Genomic DNA, 19016 nt, shown 5'->3' with positions numbered 1-19016 from the left:
CAGGGATCTCTTGCTTTGCAGCCACATGTTCTACCACTGAGCTATGACGGCTTTATATGAGTCTTTCCATCTCCCAAGGTGGAAGATTTTGTCTTCCCTTTGAGGTTTCTCTGGCCTTAGGTGCCATTAATGGTAATGGAAAAGCAAAGAAAAGCTATGCTTTTACCACACCAAACTTAAAATATTGCTCGCCCTCGAGCAAGAGAAGAAAGAAGAGAAGAAGAAGAAGAAGATGGAGGTGAGTGAGGGGAGATGGATTCGGCTATTGGGGTGGGAGTGGGTGGGAAAGAGAAGTTGAATTGTAAAGGTAGGTGGGGTGTATGGGGAAGAGTGGATAGATGTAGGTGGTGAATGAAAAACAGAAGGGATGACCATGAATGGAGTGAGAGAGGGCGAGGTAGGTGGGGATCCTGTGAGGTCCACAGATCCTGAGGTGTCAAGGAATTCCATCCCTGCACCAAATAGGCATGTAAAATGCCTTTGCACACCATTCTGGCGTTTAAACGCCGTGTGGTGCACATTCTGGGCGTTCAACGCCCATGTAAAGCATGTATCTAGCGTTGAACGCCAGTTTCATGCTTGTTATTGGCGTTCTGCGCCAGTTTTTCCTCTCTGGGCACATTCCTGGCGTTCAGCGCCAGAATGTTGCTTGTTTCTGGCGTTTAGTGCCAGAATGGTGCTCTGCTGGCGTTGAACGCCAGCCAGATGCACCTTACTGGCGTTGAACGCCAGCCTGTGCGTCCTCCAGGGTGAAATTTTTTTCTTCTGCTGTTTTTGATTCTGTTTTTAATTTTTATGATTTTTTCGTGACTCCTCATGATCATGTACCTAATTAAACACAAAATAACAATAAAACAAAATAAAATAAAAATTAGATAAATAAAATTGGGTTGCCTCCCAACAAGCGCTTCTTTAATGTCAATAGCTTGACAGTGGCTCTCATGGAGCCACAAGGTGATCAGGTCAATGTTAGTGTAGTCCCAACACCAAACTTAGAGTTTGGATATGGGGTCTTAACACCAAACTTAGAGTTTGGTTGTGGCCTCACAACACCAAACTTAGAGTTTGACTGTGTGGGTTCTTCTTGACTCTGAACTGAGAGAAGCTCTTCATGCTTACTCTCTTTTGTCATAGAGGGATGGCCATGTGCCTTAAACACAAGGTAGTCCCCATTCAATTGAAGGACTAATTCACCTCTGTTGACATCTATCACAGCTTCTGCTGTGGCTAGGAAAGGTCTTCCAAGGATGATGCAATCATCCTCTTCCTTCCTAGTGTCTAAGATTATGAAATCAGCAGGGATGTAAAGGCCTTCAACCTTTACTAACACGTCCTCTACTATTCCATAAGCTTGTCTCAAGGACTTGTCTGCCAATTGTAATAAGAACAAGGCAGGTTGTACCTCAATGATCCCCAGCTTCTCCATTATAGAGAGTGGCATAAGATTTATCCCTGACCCCAGATCACATAGAGCTTTTTCAAAGCTCATGGTGCCTATGGTACAAGGTAGTAGGAACTTGACAGGATCTTGTTTCTTTTGAGGTAGAGTTTTCTGAATCCAAGTATCTAGTTCATTAATGAGCAAGGGAGGTTCACTTTCCCAAGTCTCATTACCAAACAACTTGGCATTCAGCTTCATGATAGCTCCTAAGTAGTGAGCAATTTGCTCTCCAGTCACATCTTCATCCTCTTCAGAGGATGAATAGCCTTCAGAGCTCATGAATGGCAGAAGGAGATTTAATGGAATCTCTATGGTCTCTATATGAGCCTTAGATTCCTCTGGATCCTTAATAGGAAACTCCTTCTTGCTTGAAGGACGTCCTAGGAGGTCTTCTTCACTAGGATTTTCGTCCTCCTCCTCCCTTGTGCATTCGGTCATGTTGAGTATATCAATGGCCTTGCACTCTCCTTTTGGATTCTCTTCTGTATTACTTGGGAGAATACTAGGAGGAGTTTCAATGACTTTCTTACTCAGCTGGCCCACTTGTGCCTCCAAATTTCTAATGGAGGATCTTGTTTTATTCATGAAACTGAAAGTGGCCTTTGACAGATCAGAGACTATATTGGCTAAATTAGAAGTGTTTTGTTCAGAATTCTCTGTCTGTTGCTGAGAAGATGATGGATATGGCTTGCCATTGCTCATCCTATTGCGTCCACCATTGTTAAAGCCTTGTTGAGGCTTTTGTTGATCCTTCCAGGAGAAATTTGGATGATTTCTCCATGATGGATTATAGGTGTTTCCATAAGGTTCACCCATGTAATTAACCTCTGCCATGGCAGGGTTCTCAGGATCATAAGCTTCTTCAGAAGCTGCCTCTCTAGTACTGTTGGATGCATGTTGCAGCCCATTCAGATTTTGAGAGATCATGTTGACATGTTGAGTCAACACTTTGTTCTGAGCCAATATGGCATTCAGAGCATCAATTTCAAGAACTCCTTTCTTCTGAGGTATCCCATTATTCACGGAATTCCTCTCAGAGGTGTACATGAACTGGTTGTTTGCAACCATGTCAATGAGTTCTTGAGCCTCTTCAGGCATTTTCTTCAGGTGAATAGATCCACCTGCAGAATGGTCCAATGACATTTTCGAAAATTCAGAGAGACCATAATAGAATATATCTAATAGGGTCCATTCTGAAAACATGTCAGATGGACATCTTTTGGTCAACTGCTTGTATCTTTCCCAAGCTTCATAGAGGGATTCACCATCTTTTTGTTTGAAGGTTTGAAGGTTTGAACATCCACTCTCAGCTTGCTCAGCTTTTGAGGAGGAAATAATTTATCTAAGAAAGCAGTGACCAGCTTATCCCAGGAGTCCAGGCTATCCTTAGGTTGTGAATCCAACCATATTCTAGCTCTGTCTCTTACAGCAAAAGGGAAAAGCATGAGTCTGTAGACTTCAGGATCAACTCCATTCGTCTTTACAGTCTCACAGATCTGCAAGAACTCAGTTAAAAACTGATAAGGATCTTCAGATGGAAGTCCATAAAACTTGCAGTTTTGTTGCATTAAGGCAACTAGTTGAGGTTTCAGCTCAAAGTTATTGGCTCCAATGGCAGGAATGGAGATGCTTCTTCCATCAAACTTGGACGTTGGCTTTGTGAAGTCACCAAGCATTCTCCTTGCATTATTATCATTATTTTCGGCTGCCATCTCCTTCTCTTGTTCGAAAATTTCTGAAAGGTTATTTCTGGATTGTTGTAATTTAGCTTCTCTTAATTTTCTCTTTAGAGTCCTTTCAGGTTCTGGATCAATTTCAACAAGAGTGCATTTTTCCCTGTTCCTACTCATATGAAAGAGAAGAAAACAAGAAAAGAAAGAGGAATCCTCTATGTCACAGTATAGAGATTCCTTTATGTTAGTAGAAGAAGAAAGGGGTAGAAGAATCCAAATACAAGGGATATAAGAAGTTCGGATTCTTAGATGAAGAGAGGTGAAGAGAAGTGTTAGTAATTAATTAATTAAATAGAATAAGAGAAGAGAAGAGAAATTTCGAAAATAATTTTTGAAAAAGAGGTTAGTAATTTTCGAAATTCAAAGACAAAATATAATTAAAATTAAAATTTAAAACAAAAAGAATTTTTGAAAAAGAGAGGGAGAATTTTCGAAAATTAGAGAGGGATAGGTAGTTAGTTGGTTTTGAAAAAGATAAGAAATAAACAAAAAGTTAGTTAGTTGATTGAAAAAGATTTGAAATCAAATTTTGAAAAAGATAAGAAGATAAGAAGTTAGATAAGATATTTTGAAATCAAATTTTGAAAAAGATAAGATTTTTGAAAAAGATAAGATAAAAGATAAAAGATTTAATTTTAAAATTGACTTAACTAACAAGAAACCACAAGATAAGATTCTAGAACTTAAAGATTGAACCTTTCTTAACAAGAAAGTAACAAACTTCAAATTTTTGAACCAATCACATTAATTGTTAGCTAATTTTCGAAATTTTGATATAGAGATAAGAAAAAGATTTTGAAAATATTTTGAAAAAGGTTTTTGAAATTTTCGAAAATTATAAAAAAATGAAAAAGATATGATTTTTGAAAAAGATTTTGAAAAGATAAGATTTTTTAAAATTGAAATTTTGACTTGACTTGTAAGAAACAACTAATTTTGAAAATTTTTGACCAAGTCAACCCAAAATTTCGAAAATTTTGAGGAAAATAAGGAAAAGATATTTTTTGATTTTTGAATATTTTTAATTATGAGAGAGAAAAACAACAAAAATACTCAATGCATGAAATTTTTAGATCAAAACAATGAATGCATGCAAGAATGCTATGAATGTCAAGATGAACACCAAGAACACTTTGAAGATCATGATGAACATCAAGAACATATTTTTGAAAAATTTTTGATGCAAAGAAAACATGCAAGACACCAAACTTAGAAATCTTTAATGCATGAAAAATATGAATGCAAAGATGCACATGAAAAATAAGAAAAGACACAAAACAAGAAATCGTCAAGATCAAACAAGAAGACTTGTCAAGAATAACTTGAAGATCATGAAGAACACTATGAATGCATGAGATTTTCGAAAAAAAATGCAAGAAAGAAATTTTAAAGCATGCAATTGACACCAAACTTAAAAGTTAACACAAGACTCAAACAAGAAACACAAAATATTTTTGATTTTTATGATTTTCTAATTTTTTTGTATTTTTATTAATTTTTTCGAAAAACATTTTTGGAAAAACGAAAAAGAAAAGAAAAATTTTGAAAAAGATTTTTGAAAAGAAAATTACCTAATCTGAGCAACAAGATGAACCGTCAGTTGTCCATACTCAAACAATCCCCGGCAACGGCGCCAAAAACTTGGTGGACGAAATTGTGATCACTATTCTTTAAGTTGTATTTTTATGGAATTTGAAATTGACACGAGTGGACACAACTCCGTTCAACTAACCAGCAAGTGTACTGGGTCGTCCAAGTAATAAACCTTACGTGAGTAAGGGTCGATCCCACAGAGATTGTTGGTATGAATCAAGCTATGGTCACCTTGTAAATCTCAGTTAGGCAGATTAAATTGGTTTATGGGTTTTTGAAAATAGAAATAAGAAAATAGAAATAATAAAAGGGATAGAGCACTTATGCAGATTCATTGGTGGAAATTTCAGATAAGCGAATAGAGATACTGTATGGCTCAAGAATGCCTGCTTTCCCACTGCTTCAACTCAATCCTTCTTACTCCTTTCCATGGCAAGCTGTGTATAGGGGTTCACCGTTCGACGATGGCTACTTTGAATCCTCTCGGGAAAATGATCCTCTGCGGCTGTCACTCGCATGGCTAATCGTCTGGAGGCATCACCTGGCCAAAGGCTACATCCCATCCTCGCAGTGAAAACTACGCTCACGCGCTCTGTCACAGCACGGCTAATCACTGGTTGGTTCCCGCTCCTACTGGAATAGAATCCCTTGATTCTTTTGCGTCTGTCACTAACGCCCAGCACTTGCGAGTCTGAAGCACGTCACAGTCATTCATTACCGGAATCCTACTCGGAATACCACAGACAAGGTTAGACTTTCCGGATTCCCAGGATCCTACTCGGAATACCACAGACAAGGTGAGACTTTCCGGATCCTCATAAATGCCGCCATCTATCTAGCTTATACCACGAAGATTCTGTTGGGGAATCTAAGAGATATACATTCAAGCTCTGTTGCATGTAGAACGGAAGTGGTTGTCAATCACGTGCGTTCATAAGTGAGAATGATAATGAGCGTCACTTAATCATCACATTCATCATGTTCTTGGGTACGAATGAATATCTTGGAATAAGAATAAGAGAGATTTGAATAAAAGAAAATAGAATTGCATTAATACTTGAGGTACAGCAGAGCTCCACACCCTTAATCTATGGTGTGCAGAAACTCCACCGTTGAAAATACATAAGTAAAAGGTTCAGACATGGCCGAATGGCCAGCCCCCATGATCTGAGAACTAATCGTCCCAAGATGATCAATACACTAGTAAAAAATCCTATTTATAATAAACTAGCTACTAGGGTTTACATGAGTAAGTAATTGATGCATAAATCCACTTCCGGGGCCCACTTGGTGTATGCTTGGGCTGAGCTTGATTAATCCACGAGCTGAGGCTTCTCTTGGAGTTGAACTCCGAGTTATGACGTGTTTTGGGCGTTCAACTCCGGATCATGACGTTTTTCTGGCGTTTAACTCCAGACAGCAGCATGAACTTGGCGTTCAACGCCAAGTTACGTCATCAATTTCCGAATAAAGCATGGACTATTATATATTGCTGGAAAGCTCTGGATGTCTACTTTCCAACGCCGTTAACAGCGCGCCAATTGGAGTTCTTTAGCTCCAGAAAATCAATTTCGAGTGCAGGGAGGTCAGATTCCAACAGCATCAGCAGTCCTTTTGTCAGCCTTTTTCAGAGTTTCGCTCAAGTCCCTCAATTTCAGCCAGAATTTACCTGAAATCACAGAAAAACACACAAACTCATAGTAAAGTCCAGAAATGTGAATTTAACATAAAAACTAATGAAAACATCCCTAAAAGTAGCTCAAACTTACTAAAAACTACCTAAAAACAATGCCAAAAAGCGTATAAATTATCCGCTCATCAGGGGGAATGTCTGTCTATTCCTGACCTTCTTCGCTATCATGATTCTGGTGATATGGAGGGTTTGAAAACATATTTAGGTATTTTTTGATTGTTTTGTGTTTGTTTCTCATTCGCCTTATTTATTCTGACTTTTTGCTTCTCTGTAGGTGGGCGAGTTCCTCTCCTTGATCCGTCACATCTTCAGACTTTTCTTAAGAAGAAGAAAGAAAAACTTACTGATGCTTCTTTAGCCGTGAATGAGGGGGTGGTGATGTTGCACAATCTGTTGCTCAAGCGGCGTCTTCTTTCAAAAGGAAGAGGGATAATGTTGAAAAATCTGTGGAGGTGATTTCGGAGGAAGTCAGGGGATTGATGGAGGTGGCGGGTTTGCTTTTGATCGCCGCGTTGGCATGGAAGCTCTTGGTAAATTTGTTCAGGTAATCTTTACAATTCGAGCTTTTTTAAACTTTTTGTTTGCCTTCTGATTTTTATTTCGGCTTTTAAATTTGTATAGATTGTTGCCTCTCGCTTGATGTGTGTTGGTCGTACCACCGAGCTCATCGGTGCTGAGCAGCAGGAGGCTGTGAACAAAGTCGCCGACCAGGAGAAGTCGTATAACATGAGGATTGCTGAATTGGAAAAAGCTGCTAAGGAGAAAGATGATGCTGTCATTAGTGTTGTGGCTAGGTCAAAGGATTTGGAAGAGGAGGTGTCCTGCTTAAGAGATCAGATTCGTCTGTTGCAGGCTGAGGTTAAGGAACATGATGTGGCTAAAGGTCAACTTACTTCCCATGTTCATGAGTTGGAGGAAAATGGCATGGAGATGTTCTCTTATGGCTTTGATCGAGCTGTAAGTCAGATTGCTGTTTTGTCCCCGAAGTTTGACAGTGCTCAGCTTGATATGACTAAGATAGTGGTTGGTGGAAAATTGGTTGTAGATGGCACTGTAGAGGAGCATGATGAGAACGCTCCTCCCTCTTAGTTTGTTTTGTTTATATTTTGGATATGTATGATTGACTCTTTACTTTTTTGGTTTCGTTGACCGAGGTTTGGTCTTTGTTTTGTTGATACTTTGAACTGTTTGCTTTGGCCGAGGTTAGGCCAAGTTGATGATATCACTTTGTTGTGATTTTTGTAGCGTGTGTTTTATTGTTTTCGTATTTTGTTTAGAGATGGGTTGGTTTTGATAGAATCGTTCGATAATTTGAATATATTGGGCGTCCGGCCTCATTAAAACCCTTCCTTAGGCAAAACCCTCTTTGTTTTGGGAAAAAAGCTCTAAAGGGGAAAAAGAGTACCTTTATCCACTGTTTGTACATCTTATGATCTATACATCTTTAATGATGAAACATTCCAGTTCCCTGACACTGGGTTGCCTTGTAATGTTTGAAGTTGATAGGGCCCCATTCTGAGTACTTTTACTATTCGGAAAGGTCCTTCCCAGTTCGCGGCGAGCTTTCCGTGCGAAGGAGGTCGTCTCACATCTTCGGTTCGTCTGAGGACTAAATCGTCGTTAGAGAAAGCTCTTGGGACGACTTTGCTATTGAGTTTTCTTGCCGCCAATTGCTTCATGGCTCTCTGTTTGATCGCCGCGATCTCTCTATCTTCTTCGACGAGGTCAAGCTCGGCGTTTCTTGTGCAAGTATTGTGTTGTTCGTCATAGAGCTCGGTGCGTATTGTGGGGATTCCGACCTCTACTGGAATTAGCGCTTCTGACCCATACACTAGTTTGAAGGGTGTTTCTCCTGTGGTTGTTTGTATTGTTGTGTTGTAGCTCCACAATATTTCTGGGATTAACTCGGCCCATTCTCCCTTTGCATTGTCCAGTTTTCTCTTTATTGCCTGCAATATAACTCGGTTAGTAGCTTCGGCCTGCCCATTGGTTTGGGGGTGTTCGACCGAGCTAAAATGGTGCTATATATTAAAATTTTTTAGAAATGAATCGAGCTTATTATCGGTAAATTGTCTACCATTGTCTGATATTATTTCCTTTGGTATTCCAAATCGGCATATTATATTTTTCCATATAAAAGATCTTACCTTTTCAGCTGTTATCTTTGCTAATGGTTGTGCTTCTATCCATTTTGAAAAGTAGTCAATTGATACTAAAAGAAACTTTACCTGACCTGGTGCTATTGGAAATGAGCCGAGGATATCGAGCCCCCATCTGTGAAAAGGCCAGCTTACCTCCATGCTGTGTAATACATCGGCCGGCTTAGTAGAGACGGCTTCGTGCTTTTGGCATTTGTCACATGTCTTAACTTTCGTTATGCAATCTCTTTTCATAGTTGGCCAAAAGTATCCTGTTCGGACGATTTTTGCGGCTAGGGCTCGTCCTCCGATGTAGTTTCCACATATGCCCTCATGTACTTCATCCATTACCTCTCTTGCCTCATCCGTGTTTAGGCATTTTAGCAATGCTTGAGAGATGCCACGTTTGTAAAGTTCTCCTGCTATGCTTGTATAGAGACTTGCTTTTCTTCTGAAATTCTGCGGGTTAAGATCGTCTTTGGGCACGGTACCTGTATTGATGTACTCAAGAAAAGGTGTTCTCCAGCCATGGAGGTGGTTAATGCTTGTTATGGATAGTAATTCGATGCTGGGTTTTTTAAGTGTCAGCTGTGATAGCACCGACGTTTGTGTGTCTCCCCTAGTAGCGGCAAGTTTGGATAGGATGTTGGCTCTAACATTCTTTTCTCTATGAACATGTAAAATGATAAATGAACTGAACTTTGAAATGAGATCCTTTGCTACGAGCCAATATCGCTCTAGCAAGGGATCTTTTACCTGATATTCTCCTCGGATTTGTTGAACCACCAAGAGGGAATCATAGTGTGCTGTCAGGCTTTGTACTTGGAGGTTGAGGGCGAGCTTGAGTCTGGCTTTGAGGGCCTCATACTCGGCCTGGTTGTTGCTTGCTGGGAAGTAGAACTGTAGTAATTGCTCGGCCACCATGTTGTCTTCTTCTTTCAGAATTATACCAGCTCCACTTCCTCCTTGGCTGGATGCTCCATCAACGTGTAGCTCCCAGTACTTGTTGTGTTCATCCGAGGTTAGTTCCGATATGAAATCAGCAAAGATTTGTGCTTTTAATGCCGACCTTGGTTGAAATTGGATATCAAATTCTGAGAGTTCTATAGACCATTTAGTCAGTCGTCCAGCTAGTTCTGGCTTTGTTAGTATTTGTCGTAATGGTTGGTTTGTCCGTACTATTATTGTGTGGCTTTGAAAATAGTGTCTGAGCCTTCTTGCCGTTATTACAAGTGTTAAAGCTAGCTGTTCTATCTTCGGATATCTTTGTTTCATTGGCTGCATGACTCTACTGACAACGTATACTGGTTGGTGCATCTTTCCTGTCTCAATGACTAAAGCCGAGCTTATAGAATGGTTAGAAACAGATAAATATAAGTATAAAGGTTTACCGACTTCTAGTCTTCGCAGCACTGGTGGTGATGACAAAATGGCTTTGAGCTCGGCGAATGCCTTCTCGCATTCCTCTGTCCATTAAAACTTTTTATTCTTTGTTATCGTTTGGAAGAAGTGATATGATTGGCTTGACGCTGATGGTAAGAACCGAGATAGTGCTGCTACCCTTCCTGCCAATTGTCGTACCTCTTTTATTGTCTTAGGGCTCTTCATGTTAAGTATTGCTTCGCATTTTTCAGGGTTCGCTTCGATTCCTCGTGAAGTTAGCATGAATCCGAGGAATTTGCCTCCCTGTACCCCAAAGGCACACTTCTCTGGGTTGAGTCTCATCTTGTATGCTCGTATCTGTTCAAATATCTCTTGGAGGTCGTCGCAGTGTGACCTTTCCTGGGTGGTTTTGGTGACCATATCGTCGACATAGATTTCCATGTTCCGACCTATTTGGTGATGGAAAACCTTGTCCATCAGTCGTTGGTAAGTTGCTCATGCATTCTTTAGACCAAATGGCATTACTTTATAACAAAAATTTCCATGTTCAATTATAAATCCAGTTTTGCTTTGGTCTTCTGGATGCATAAGTATCTGGTTATAACCAGAGTATGCGTCCATAAAACTCAAGCTTGTAAAACCTGATGCACTGTCTATGAGTTTATCGATGCAAGGTAAAGAGTAGGCATCCTTAGGGCATGCCTTATTTAAATATGTAAAGTCGACGCACATGCGCCATTTACCTGAGTTTTTTCTTACCATTACCACATTCGAAAGCCATGTGGTGAACCTGATTTTTCTGATGAAGTTAGCTTTGGGAAGCTTTTTAGTTTCCTCTAGAGCTGCCTTTGATTTTTCTGCCCCGAGGTTTCTCTTCTTCTGAGCTATAGGTCGGGTAGTTCCGTCAGTGGCGAGGTTATGGCATATAATGTTTGGATCTATTCCTCGCATGTCTGCTGGGGTCCAGGCGAATAGGTCGGCATTGTCTTGTAATACTTTGATGAGCTTGGATCTTTCTTTTCCCTGCAGTGCTTGACCGATATATGTGACTTGTTCTGGTTTCGCCGTCAGTTGGACTTCTTATAGTTCGTCTGCTGGTTGAGGCCTCTCTTGAGTGTCCTCTCGGGGGTCGAGCTCGGCTAGAGACAGTACCTCGCTTGTGTTATGAGTTGCTTTGACCTTTTATTGGAACTCTATTCTTGGGGTCGACCTTCTTAGGCTTGCATTGTAGCATTGTCGAGCTTGTTGACGATCTGAGTGGAGGGTTGCTATCTCTCCGTCCTGTGCCTGGAATTTGACATATAGATGAAAAGTTGAAACTACTGCCCTAAACATGTTCAGGGCAGGTCTTCCGAGGATAATATTATAAGGACTAGGGCAGTCAACTATGAGGTATTGTATGTCAATGGTCCGTGACAATGGGTTGTTTCCCATCATTGTTTTCAACCATATGTAACCCTTGATTGGCACTCTTTCTCCAGAGAATCTGACTAATTCTCCGGAGGAGGGTTGTATGAGTTTTTTGGATATTTTCATTTTCAAAAGGTAGTATAAAACAGGACATCGGCACTACTACCTAGGTCGAGAAGGACTTTTCTTACCAGTAATTCACCTGTTTGGACAGAAATTACCACTGGATCGTTTGAGTGCGGTGCGGCCGAGCATATGTCTCCCTGGTTGAAAGTGATTTCAAGGTCTGAGGCATCCTTGCTGCTACATGTTGTTGTTCCTTCTATCGCTAACATTGCACGGTAACTACGTTCCTTGCCGAGGTTGTTTTTCCACCTCCGGCGAATCCTCCTGAAATGGTGTTTATGACCCCTTTGGGTGGCGTAGTGTTTGACCATTTATTGGTTTCTTTGTTTCCCGAGGTTTGTTGACGTTCTTCTCTATCGCCCTCTTTATGTATCCTTCCTTCGATGTACTTGTCTAGGAGGCCTTGCCGGGCCAATCTTTCTAATAGGTCTTTGGCTATTACGCATTCATCAGTTGTGTGGTCGTACTTTTGGTAGAAGGCACAATGCTTGCCTCGGTCAACAAATCGCTGGTCTTGGTAGTTCCCCGCCCTCAATGGTGGTTTTATGATTTTAGCGTTGAGTATTTCTTTAATTATCTTCTCCCTTTTGGTGTTGAACCTGGTATAATTGTCGAACTTCGGCGTAAGCTTAAACGGTTTCCTGGGGTCTTTGTTATCGGTCGACCTTATTGCTCGGCTTTCCTCTCTTCTGAGTTGCCTTCTTTCTACTTTTTTGGCCTCATGGAGTTCTTCAATCTTCATTTGCCCGGCTGCTCTTTCTCGAAATTCTTCCAAGGTCTTCGGTTTTGTGACTGCAATTGTTTCTCTGAATTTTCCAGGCTTGAGAATGGCTTTTAAGGCATGCAGGTGGACGGCGGGATCTAGATCGGGTATCTCTATTGTTGCATCTGCGAATCTGGTTAGATAGTCCTTTAAGCTTTCTTGGGGACCTTGGCGAATGGTGCCGAGATAATCCGATCCGTGTACGTAAATTCGTGCTGCAGTAAAGTAATCTATGAAGGATTTTGCCGATTCCTCGAAAGAAGAGATTGATCCTTCAGGTAATTTTGAAAACCAAAGGAGAGCTGCGCCATCGAGGTAAGTAGGGAAAGCTCTGCAAAGAACAAGTTCATTATTAGGGCTATTAAAGAACATCATAGACTAAAATTTCTTAATATGAGCCCGGGGGTCACCAATCCCCTTATATGGCTCGAGTGAGGAAGGTAGTGTGAAATATTTTGGCATCTGGTAATTGGTAATCTCCTCGAAGAACGGGTTATCCAAGGTCAGTTTCTCCTTCGGTGGGTCGACACTCAACAGGTCTGCGTTGCCTTTTCCTTTGCATCCATTGTCTTCATGCTTGCCAGTGTTGTTTTGAGTGGATAATTCGGCAAGTCTTTTCACTTTTGCCTGTAGTTCAGCCATCTGGGCCATAAGTTTGGCCTGGGTGGATTGATGAACTCCATTGTCGGCCATGTGTAGAGATTGAGAAATCCTGCGTAGAAAGAAAACACAAAGTGCTGTGGTAAAAAAGAGTGGGGTTAATGTAACTTTCGGCCCCACGGTGGGCGCCAAATGTTCCGTACGAGGAGAGCCGAGGTATATGATGCCTAGCCAGCTGTTGGATTTATGGAAGTGCTATAAGTCGTCCGATGAGCAACGCCACAAATAACCTCGACACCAGGAACACGGCGGCGGGAGCATCTGCAAAAAGCACTCCAACGCTCAAGTTAGAGTAAGAATTATCAGAGAGTGAGAATAATAAACTAGAATGTGTAGTGTAACCTGTCTTTCTTTGGTTGCTTAGGTTTGATTTTATAGATGAATGGAGTGCCATGTGCTGCCTGATTTGTTCCGATATTAGTGGCCAGGATGATAAGTTCCATTGCTGTAGGTAACGGCTGGGGGATCATCTTTGACTCACGTGTGTTTTTGGTTAAGTGATTGTTTCAGTTTTGATTATTTGTTTCTGAGATTTATGGTTGGTCTGTTGTTGCTTATGTTAATCCCAAGCTTAGCGGGATACATGTCACATATAATGGGGTTAATTTAAAATTTAAAATATTTGATAGGCAATTAATTAATTTTAAATTATAGGCAACTAATTAATTTTTAATAGTTTTCAATTTGAGATTTAAATCAAATATTAGGATTACCATCGGTTTTAGAAACAAATAAACTACCTCCCTTTCTTACTTCTCTCTCTCAATATGGTTTGTTAGCGTTCTATATCTTTCTCATGGAGTCTCGCCGATACACTAACGCCACAGTCACCAGCTGCCATCGAAAATCGCATTGACACTGTTCCGACTGGTGTCGTTGGTGCACAGGCCACCGCCAAGGGAGGACGCACATATTGGGTGGGTCGAACTAACGGCACCGCAGCAACCCGGACGTCCAGCGCCTCTGTCGCAGCCGGTGTGTGCCTTCTTCCCGACACCGTCCTCACCTCCTCCGATGCGCCTTCGCTTTCTCCCATTCCTTCAAGTCTCTTATCACCGATGATACCACCATGCTCTTCTTCTTTGGATCCAAGCATAGTTATCTTGTTTCATGATTTGACCCCTATGCTTCACAACAGTGCCGCTTTTGTCATGACTAGTCTTTCAAAATTATGTTTCACCACAATAATAGTTTCTTCTGTTTATTCATCATCTTCTTCTATTTTAATGGTCAATTTAGGATGGTCATTTTAGTAGGTATGCGGATGGTTATTTTATTTTTATGTAGATGATTATTTTGATTGGATTGAGTTTAGTTATATATAATTAAAATATGTTAGATGTTCAATTCATTAGGTATGCAGATGATTATTTTTATCCTTAAGTGGATGGTTATTTTTATTAAGGGTGAGTAGTGTGTGGCAAGCTAAGTAGCGACGGTGAAATGAGATGACTATTGATGAAGGTGGGGTGGACGCCGGTTGAAAAAGAAGAGAGTATTGAAGGATTTCAGATGGTTATTTTTTTTAAATAACTAACGATATTTTTTTAAAAATTTGAAATCTGAAATTGGAGAATTTAAAATTTGAAATTTGATGTGAAATAACTGAATAAGAGTTTTTAAATTTATTATTTCTTGAGTAATTTTCATTTTTAATTCATATTGGGCTAAATAAGCAGCCCATTGTACACATTGTATAAATACTCCATTGATTTTGTAGCGAGACTCTTTCAGAATATGCTATTTGATGTGGTGGCAGTGGTTTTGATTTCTTCCTTTTATATATATATATATATATATATATATATATATATATATATTCTATTTTAACTATGAGGTTCTATATGTCTTATGGTTGATTTCATAGTTATTAGAACTGAATCGGACAGACCGATTTGATTAAAAATTGGTGAACTGAATTTAATACCGGTCCGGTCCGACATTTAGATCGCACAAAGTTAAGAATTGAAACGAACTGGTTAGATTCGGAATGAACTGGTAAAAATTGGTTAAATTCGTGAAGACCAGTCTGAACGAACTGTTTGAAATTAAAATTTCAAGAAATGTGTGAGGTGGGATTCGATGTCTTCATGGAAAAATGTCCTTCTTAGTCAAATTATAATACATATAGGTATTTTTTATCAAATAGTTTACTTCGATTTAATTTATTTTAATTTTAGTTATAAATTCACTCATTTTTAAATTAATTATATTTTTATTTAACAATAATTATAAACTCACTTATTTTTTCTTTTCATAATGATATATTATTTATTAATATTATTTTTTAATAAATACTTGTAATATATAATAGATATAAACTATTAATAAATTATTAAAATTTTAAAATAATAGTTATTTTAATATAAAGACAAAGTAAAAATATTTATGATAAATAAAATTAACAAAATACTTATTATTCATGTTCTATATTATTTTAGAATAACTAGATATTCATAAAATATTAGTAAAAATATGTATTTTAAATTTTAATTTTAAATTTTTACTATTTTTTATTTTTTATTTATATAATACTGAGTCAATTGATTTAACCAATGACTTATCAGTTAAATCAATAATCTAATGATCTAATAATTTGATCAATTCAATTATCGGTTCGATTCTACTAACTATGTTAGTTTTATTTAATGAGATTTTGATTTGAAATATAATTATTTAAAATGTTTTTTGCGAACAGAAAAAGATGTAAATATGTGGGGATATCCAATTCAGTGCCGATCCTTCAGTCAACCAACCAAGTGTTGCCATGACAACCATATCAACACCCAAAGTAGCTTAGCTAGGATATCTGATAGTATCTTTTGTAATTCTATCCTATTAAACATAGTAATCTAAAAATGTTATTTTTATATTAAATTAAATTATTAAAATTAGTTATTAATATATTTATATATAAATATATATAATTTAATTTATTTTTAATATATATTTATATTTTAATATATTTTATAAAAAAATTTAAAAATAATATTTTTATTAAAATTTAATTAGTATTTATTATTAAAAAAATAAATAATTTTATATTATTAAATATAATTTTATATTATTAAAAATATTAATAATTATTAATTAATAATTATAAATTATAAAATTTATTAATTTTTTAATATATTTTTTTATATTAATAGATAATTTTAATGATTAATTTTAATATATATAAAAAAAATTAAAATTAGTATTTTTATTAAAATTTAACCAATACTTAATTAATAAAAAGATAAATAATTTTATATTATTAGATAAAATTTTATATTATTAAAAATATTAATAATAATTAATTAATTACTATAAATCACTAAAGCACAAGCTGACACTGGACAGTCAATTAGGTGGTGCACGTGAGCCCCCCTCCCCCAACATTATTAAAAAATAAAATAATAATATTTGAAAAAGAAAAAACCAATAAAAATAATATAAATTTATTTAAATAATTAATAAAATATTAAATAAAAAATTATCTTTCTTAGTATTATCAAAAATAAAAGAGCAATGTTAGGTGGCCAGTAATTTTTGTGATTGTTAGCCATCAACTAGCCATCAATAATGATTTGATGGTGTGAGATTGGTATGAGATTTCATCCAATGGCTCACCTTCTTCTGCTGATTACATGCTGGCCAAAATTCAATAAAACTGCTGGCTCCTAGACTTTTCCAAAATAAAATAAGGGACACTTGTTTCTTTTGCCGCCACCCTCCGTCTCCTTTATATAATCAGACAACACATGCGTCCCTGGCCGCTTCCACTTCAACCCCTCTTAACATTGATTAAACGATGAATAGCACATCCCCTGTTTCGGAATGCTTCGTGAAGCCACACCGCAGCACGCAAGACTCAACACAACTGTGCCACCTAACACCATGGGATCTTGCAATGCTCTCCGTCCATTACATCCAAAAGGGACTTCTCTTCGAGAAGCCACAAGACCAACCTCAAAATTTCACCCGAAATCTATTGCACGATCTCAAACACTCACTCTCTCTTACCCTTGTCCATTTCTATCCCTTGGCTGGTCGCCTTGTTACCCACCAAACCCAAGATCCTCCCTCTTATTCTGTCTCCGTTGACTGCGTCAACTCTCCCGGAGCAAAATTCATCCACGCAACGGTGGATCTCACCGTATCTGATATCCTCTCCCCCGTTGACGTCCCTGCGATTGTTCAGTCATTCTTTGACCATGACAGAGCCGTCAGTCATGACGGCCACCACATGTCCCTCTTAAGCATCAAAGTCACTGAACTAATCGACGGCGTTTTTATTGGCTGCTCCATGAACCATTCCCTCGCTGATGGCACTTCTTACTGGAACTTCTTCAACGCTTGGTCTGAGATCTTTCAATCTCAATCTCAATCTAAATTCAAAGGGGAACAAGACGTTGATGTTACCAACATTTCCCACAAGCCCATTCACAAGCGCTGGTTTCCACAGGGTTGCGGCCCAATAATCAATCTCCCATTCAAACACCATGACGAGTTTGTCTGTAGATTCGAAGCACCAAAACTCAGAGAGAGGATCTTCCACTTCAGTGCAGAATCCATTGCCAAGCTGAAAGCAAAGGCAAACCAGGAATCCAACACCACCAAGATCTCTTCATTCCAATCATTGTCAGCACTTGTTTGGAGATGCATCACTCGTGCTCGCAGATTACCGCATGATAGAAAGACGAGTTGCAAGCTGGCAATGAACAATCGAAGCAGAATGGAACCTCCTCTGCCTCAGGAATACTTTGGGAACGTACTTCATGCGGTGAGTGCAGCAATGACAGCAGGGGAATTGCTTGAACATGATCTGGGTTGGGCAGCGTGGAAGATCCACCTGGCTGTTGTGAACCATAACAATGGAGTGACGCTTGAGTTTCTCAAAGAGTGGTTGAAGTCTCCAGTGATCTATCAACATGCTCGGTTCTTTGAACCGGATAGTGTGATGATGGGTAGTTCACCGAGATTCAACATGTATGGGAATGAATTTGGAATGGGGAAAGCGGTGGCGGTTCTGAGTGGATATGCTAATAAATTTGATGGGAAAGTGACGTCATACCCTGGCCGCGAAGGAGGTGGAAGCGTTGACTTGGAAATGTGTCTTCTTCCAGATTCGATGTGTGCGTTGGAATCTGACCAAGAGTTCATGAATGCGGTTTCTGCGTCTAATTAATGTGCCCTTCGTGCATTTCCACCTTGTTGCTTGAAGAATAATTGCTAGCTGCTTCAGTTCATGTTTTCTTTTCTCTTTTTTTTTTTTTAATGTTGTTTGTGAAGTAGATTAAGCCTTATATGTGATGCTGCCGAGTGCCGATAATCAAACTTGTTTGTTTCACGAAAGATTTCGTCATTGGATGTTTGTGTGCTGCTCAACCTGTGTTAGTTTGACTGCTCAACCTGCTCAACCTTATATTGAATAGTTTATTCAGTGCTTTACTGTGTTAATTAAGCATGGTTTGGGGATTTTTTTTTTTTTTTTTGGAGAGGTGGCATTTCGGTTCTTGTTTCATAAATAAAAAATAAACACTAAAAATGCACCCAAATTATTTTGCTCTCAAAAAAATGCTTTTAATTTTGTTATCAACAAAAGTATTATCAAATTATTTAAAAATAAGATAAAAATGTACAAAAAAAGATTTTTTTTATAAATAGAAAATAATTTTTGTATTTGACAAATTATTTATGCATTTGATCCAAAATTTTATAAAAATATGTAGATAATTATTTAGAAAATATTTACAAAAAATTAGATAAAAATTTGATCTCTAATATTTTTTATTTTTGAAAAGTATTATTAATTGTTGACAAAAAAACACAAAAAAAGTTATATATTTAACAAAAAATTACCAAATTTTAAAAATAAAAAAATTTCGTTTTTCTAATCATGCTTACAAAAAATTATTTCAAAATTCAATTTCTAAAATATTTTTTGAGAATACATATTTAATGTTGGCCATTTTTATCCCGTTTTAAATAATTTAAGGACATTTTTGTCGATATAAAAATTTGAAAGCATTTTTGAAATAATTTAGGTGCATTTTTTGTAGTTTACCCACAAAAAAAGAAGGGCCCTTAATTT

The 19016-nt window shown here is 38.1% G+C and overlaps 2 protein-coding genes and 1 pseudogene across 2 annotated transcripts; 2 read left to right on the top strand and 1 right to left on the bottom strand.

Annotated features, from left to right (window-relative positions):
- Window positions 1–2642: 2642 nt before the first annotated feature.
- On the top strand, window positions 2643–2741 carry LOC112708568 (small nucleolar RNA R71; annotated as a pseudogene).
- An 8978-nt stretch (window positions 2742–11719) lies between these two features.
- On the bottom strand, window positions 11720–12655 carry LOC112704929 (uncharacterized). Its single transcript, XM_025755792.1, has one exon. It carries the CDS (start codon window positions 12653–12655, stop codon window positions 11720–11722), a length of 936 nt encoding a protein of 311 aa, XP_025611577.1.
- A 4012-nt stretch (window positions 12656–16667) lies between these two features.
- LOC112705859 (uncharacterized acetyltransferase At3g50280) lies at window positions 16668–18277 on the top strand. Its single transcript, XM_025756839.3, has one exon. It carries the CDS (start codon window positions 16734–16736, stop codon window positions 18108–18110), a length of 1377 nt encoding a protein of 458 aa, XP_025612624.1. The 5' UTR covers window positions 16668–16733; the 3' UTR covers window positions 18111–18277.
- The last annotated feature ends 739 nt before the right edge of the window (window positions 18278–19016 follow it).

This window comes from Arachis hypogaea, chromosome 8 (genome assembly GCF_003086295.3).
Source record: "Arachis hypogaea cultivar Tifrunner chromosome 8, arahy.Tifrunner.gnm2.J5K5, whole genome shotgun sequence".
NCBI classification, from domain to species: domain Eukaryota; kingdom Viridiplantae; phylum Streptophyta; class Magnoliopsida; order Fabales; family Fabaceae; genus Arachis; species Arachis hypogaea.
Note: the sequence above shows the minus strand (reverse complement) of the source record. Positions and strands in the feature narration are given on the sequence as shown.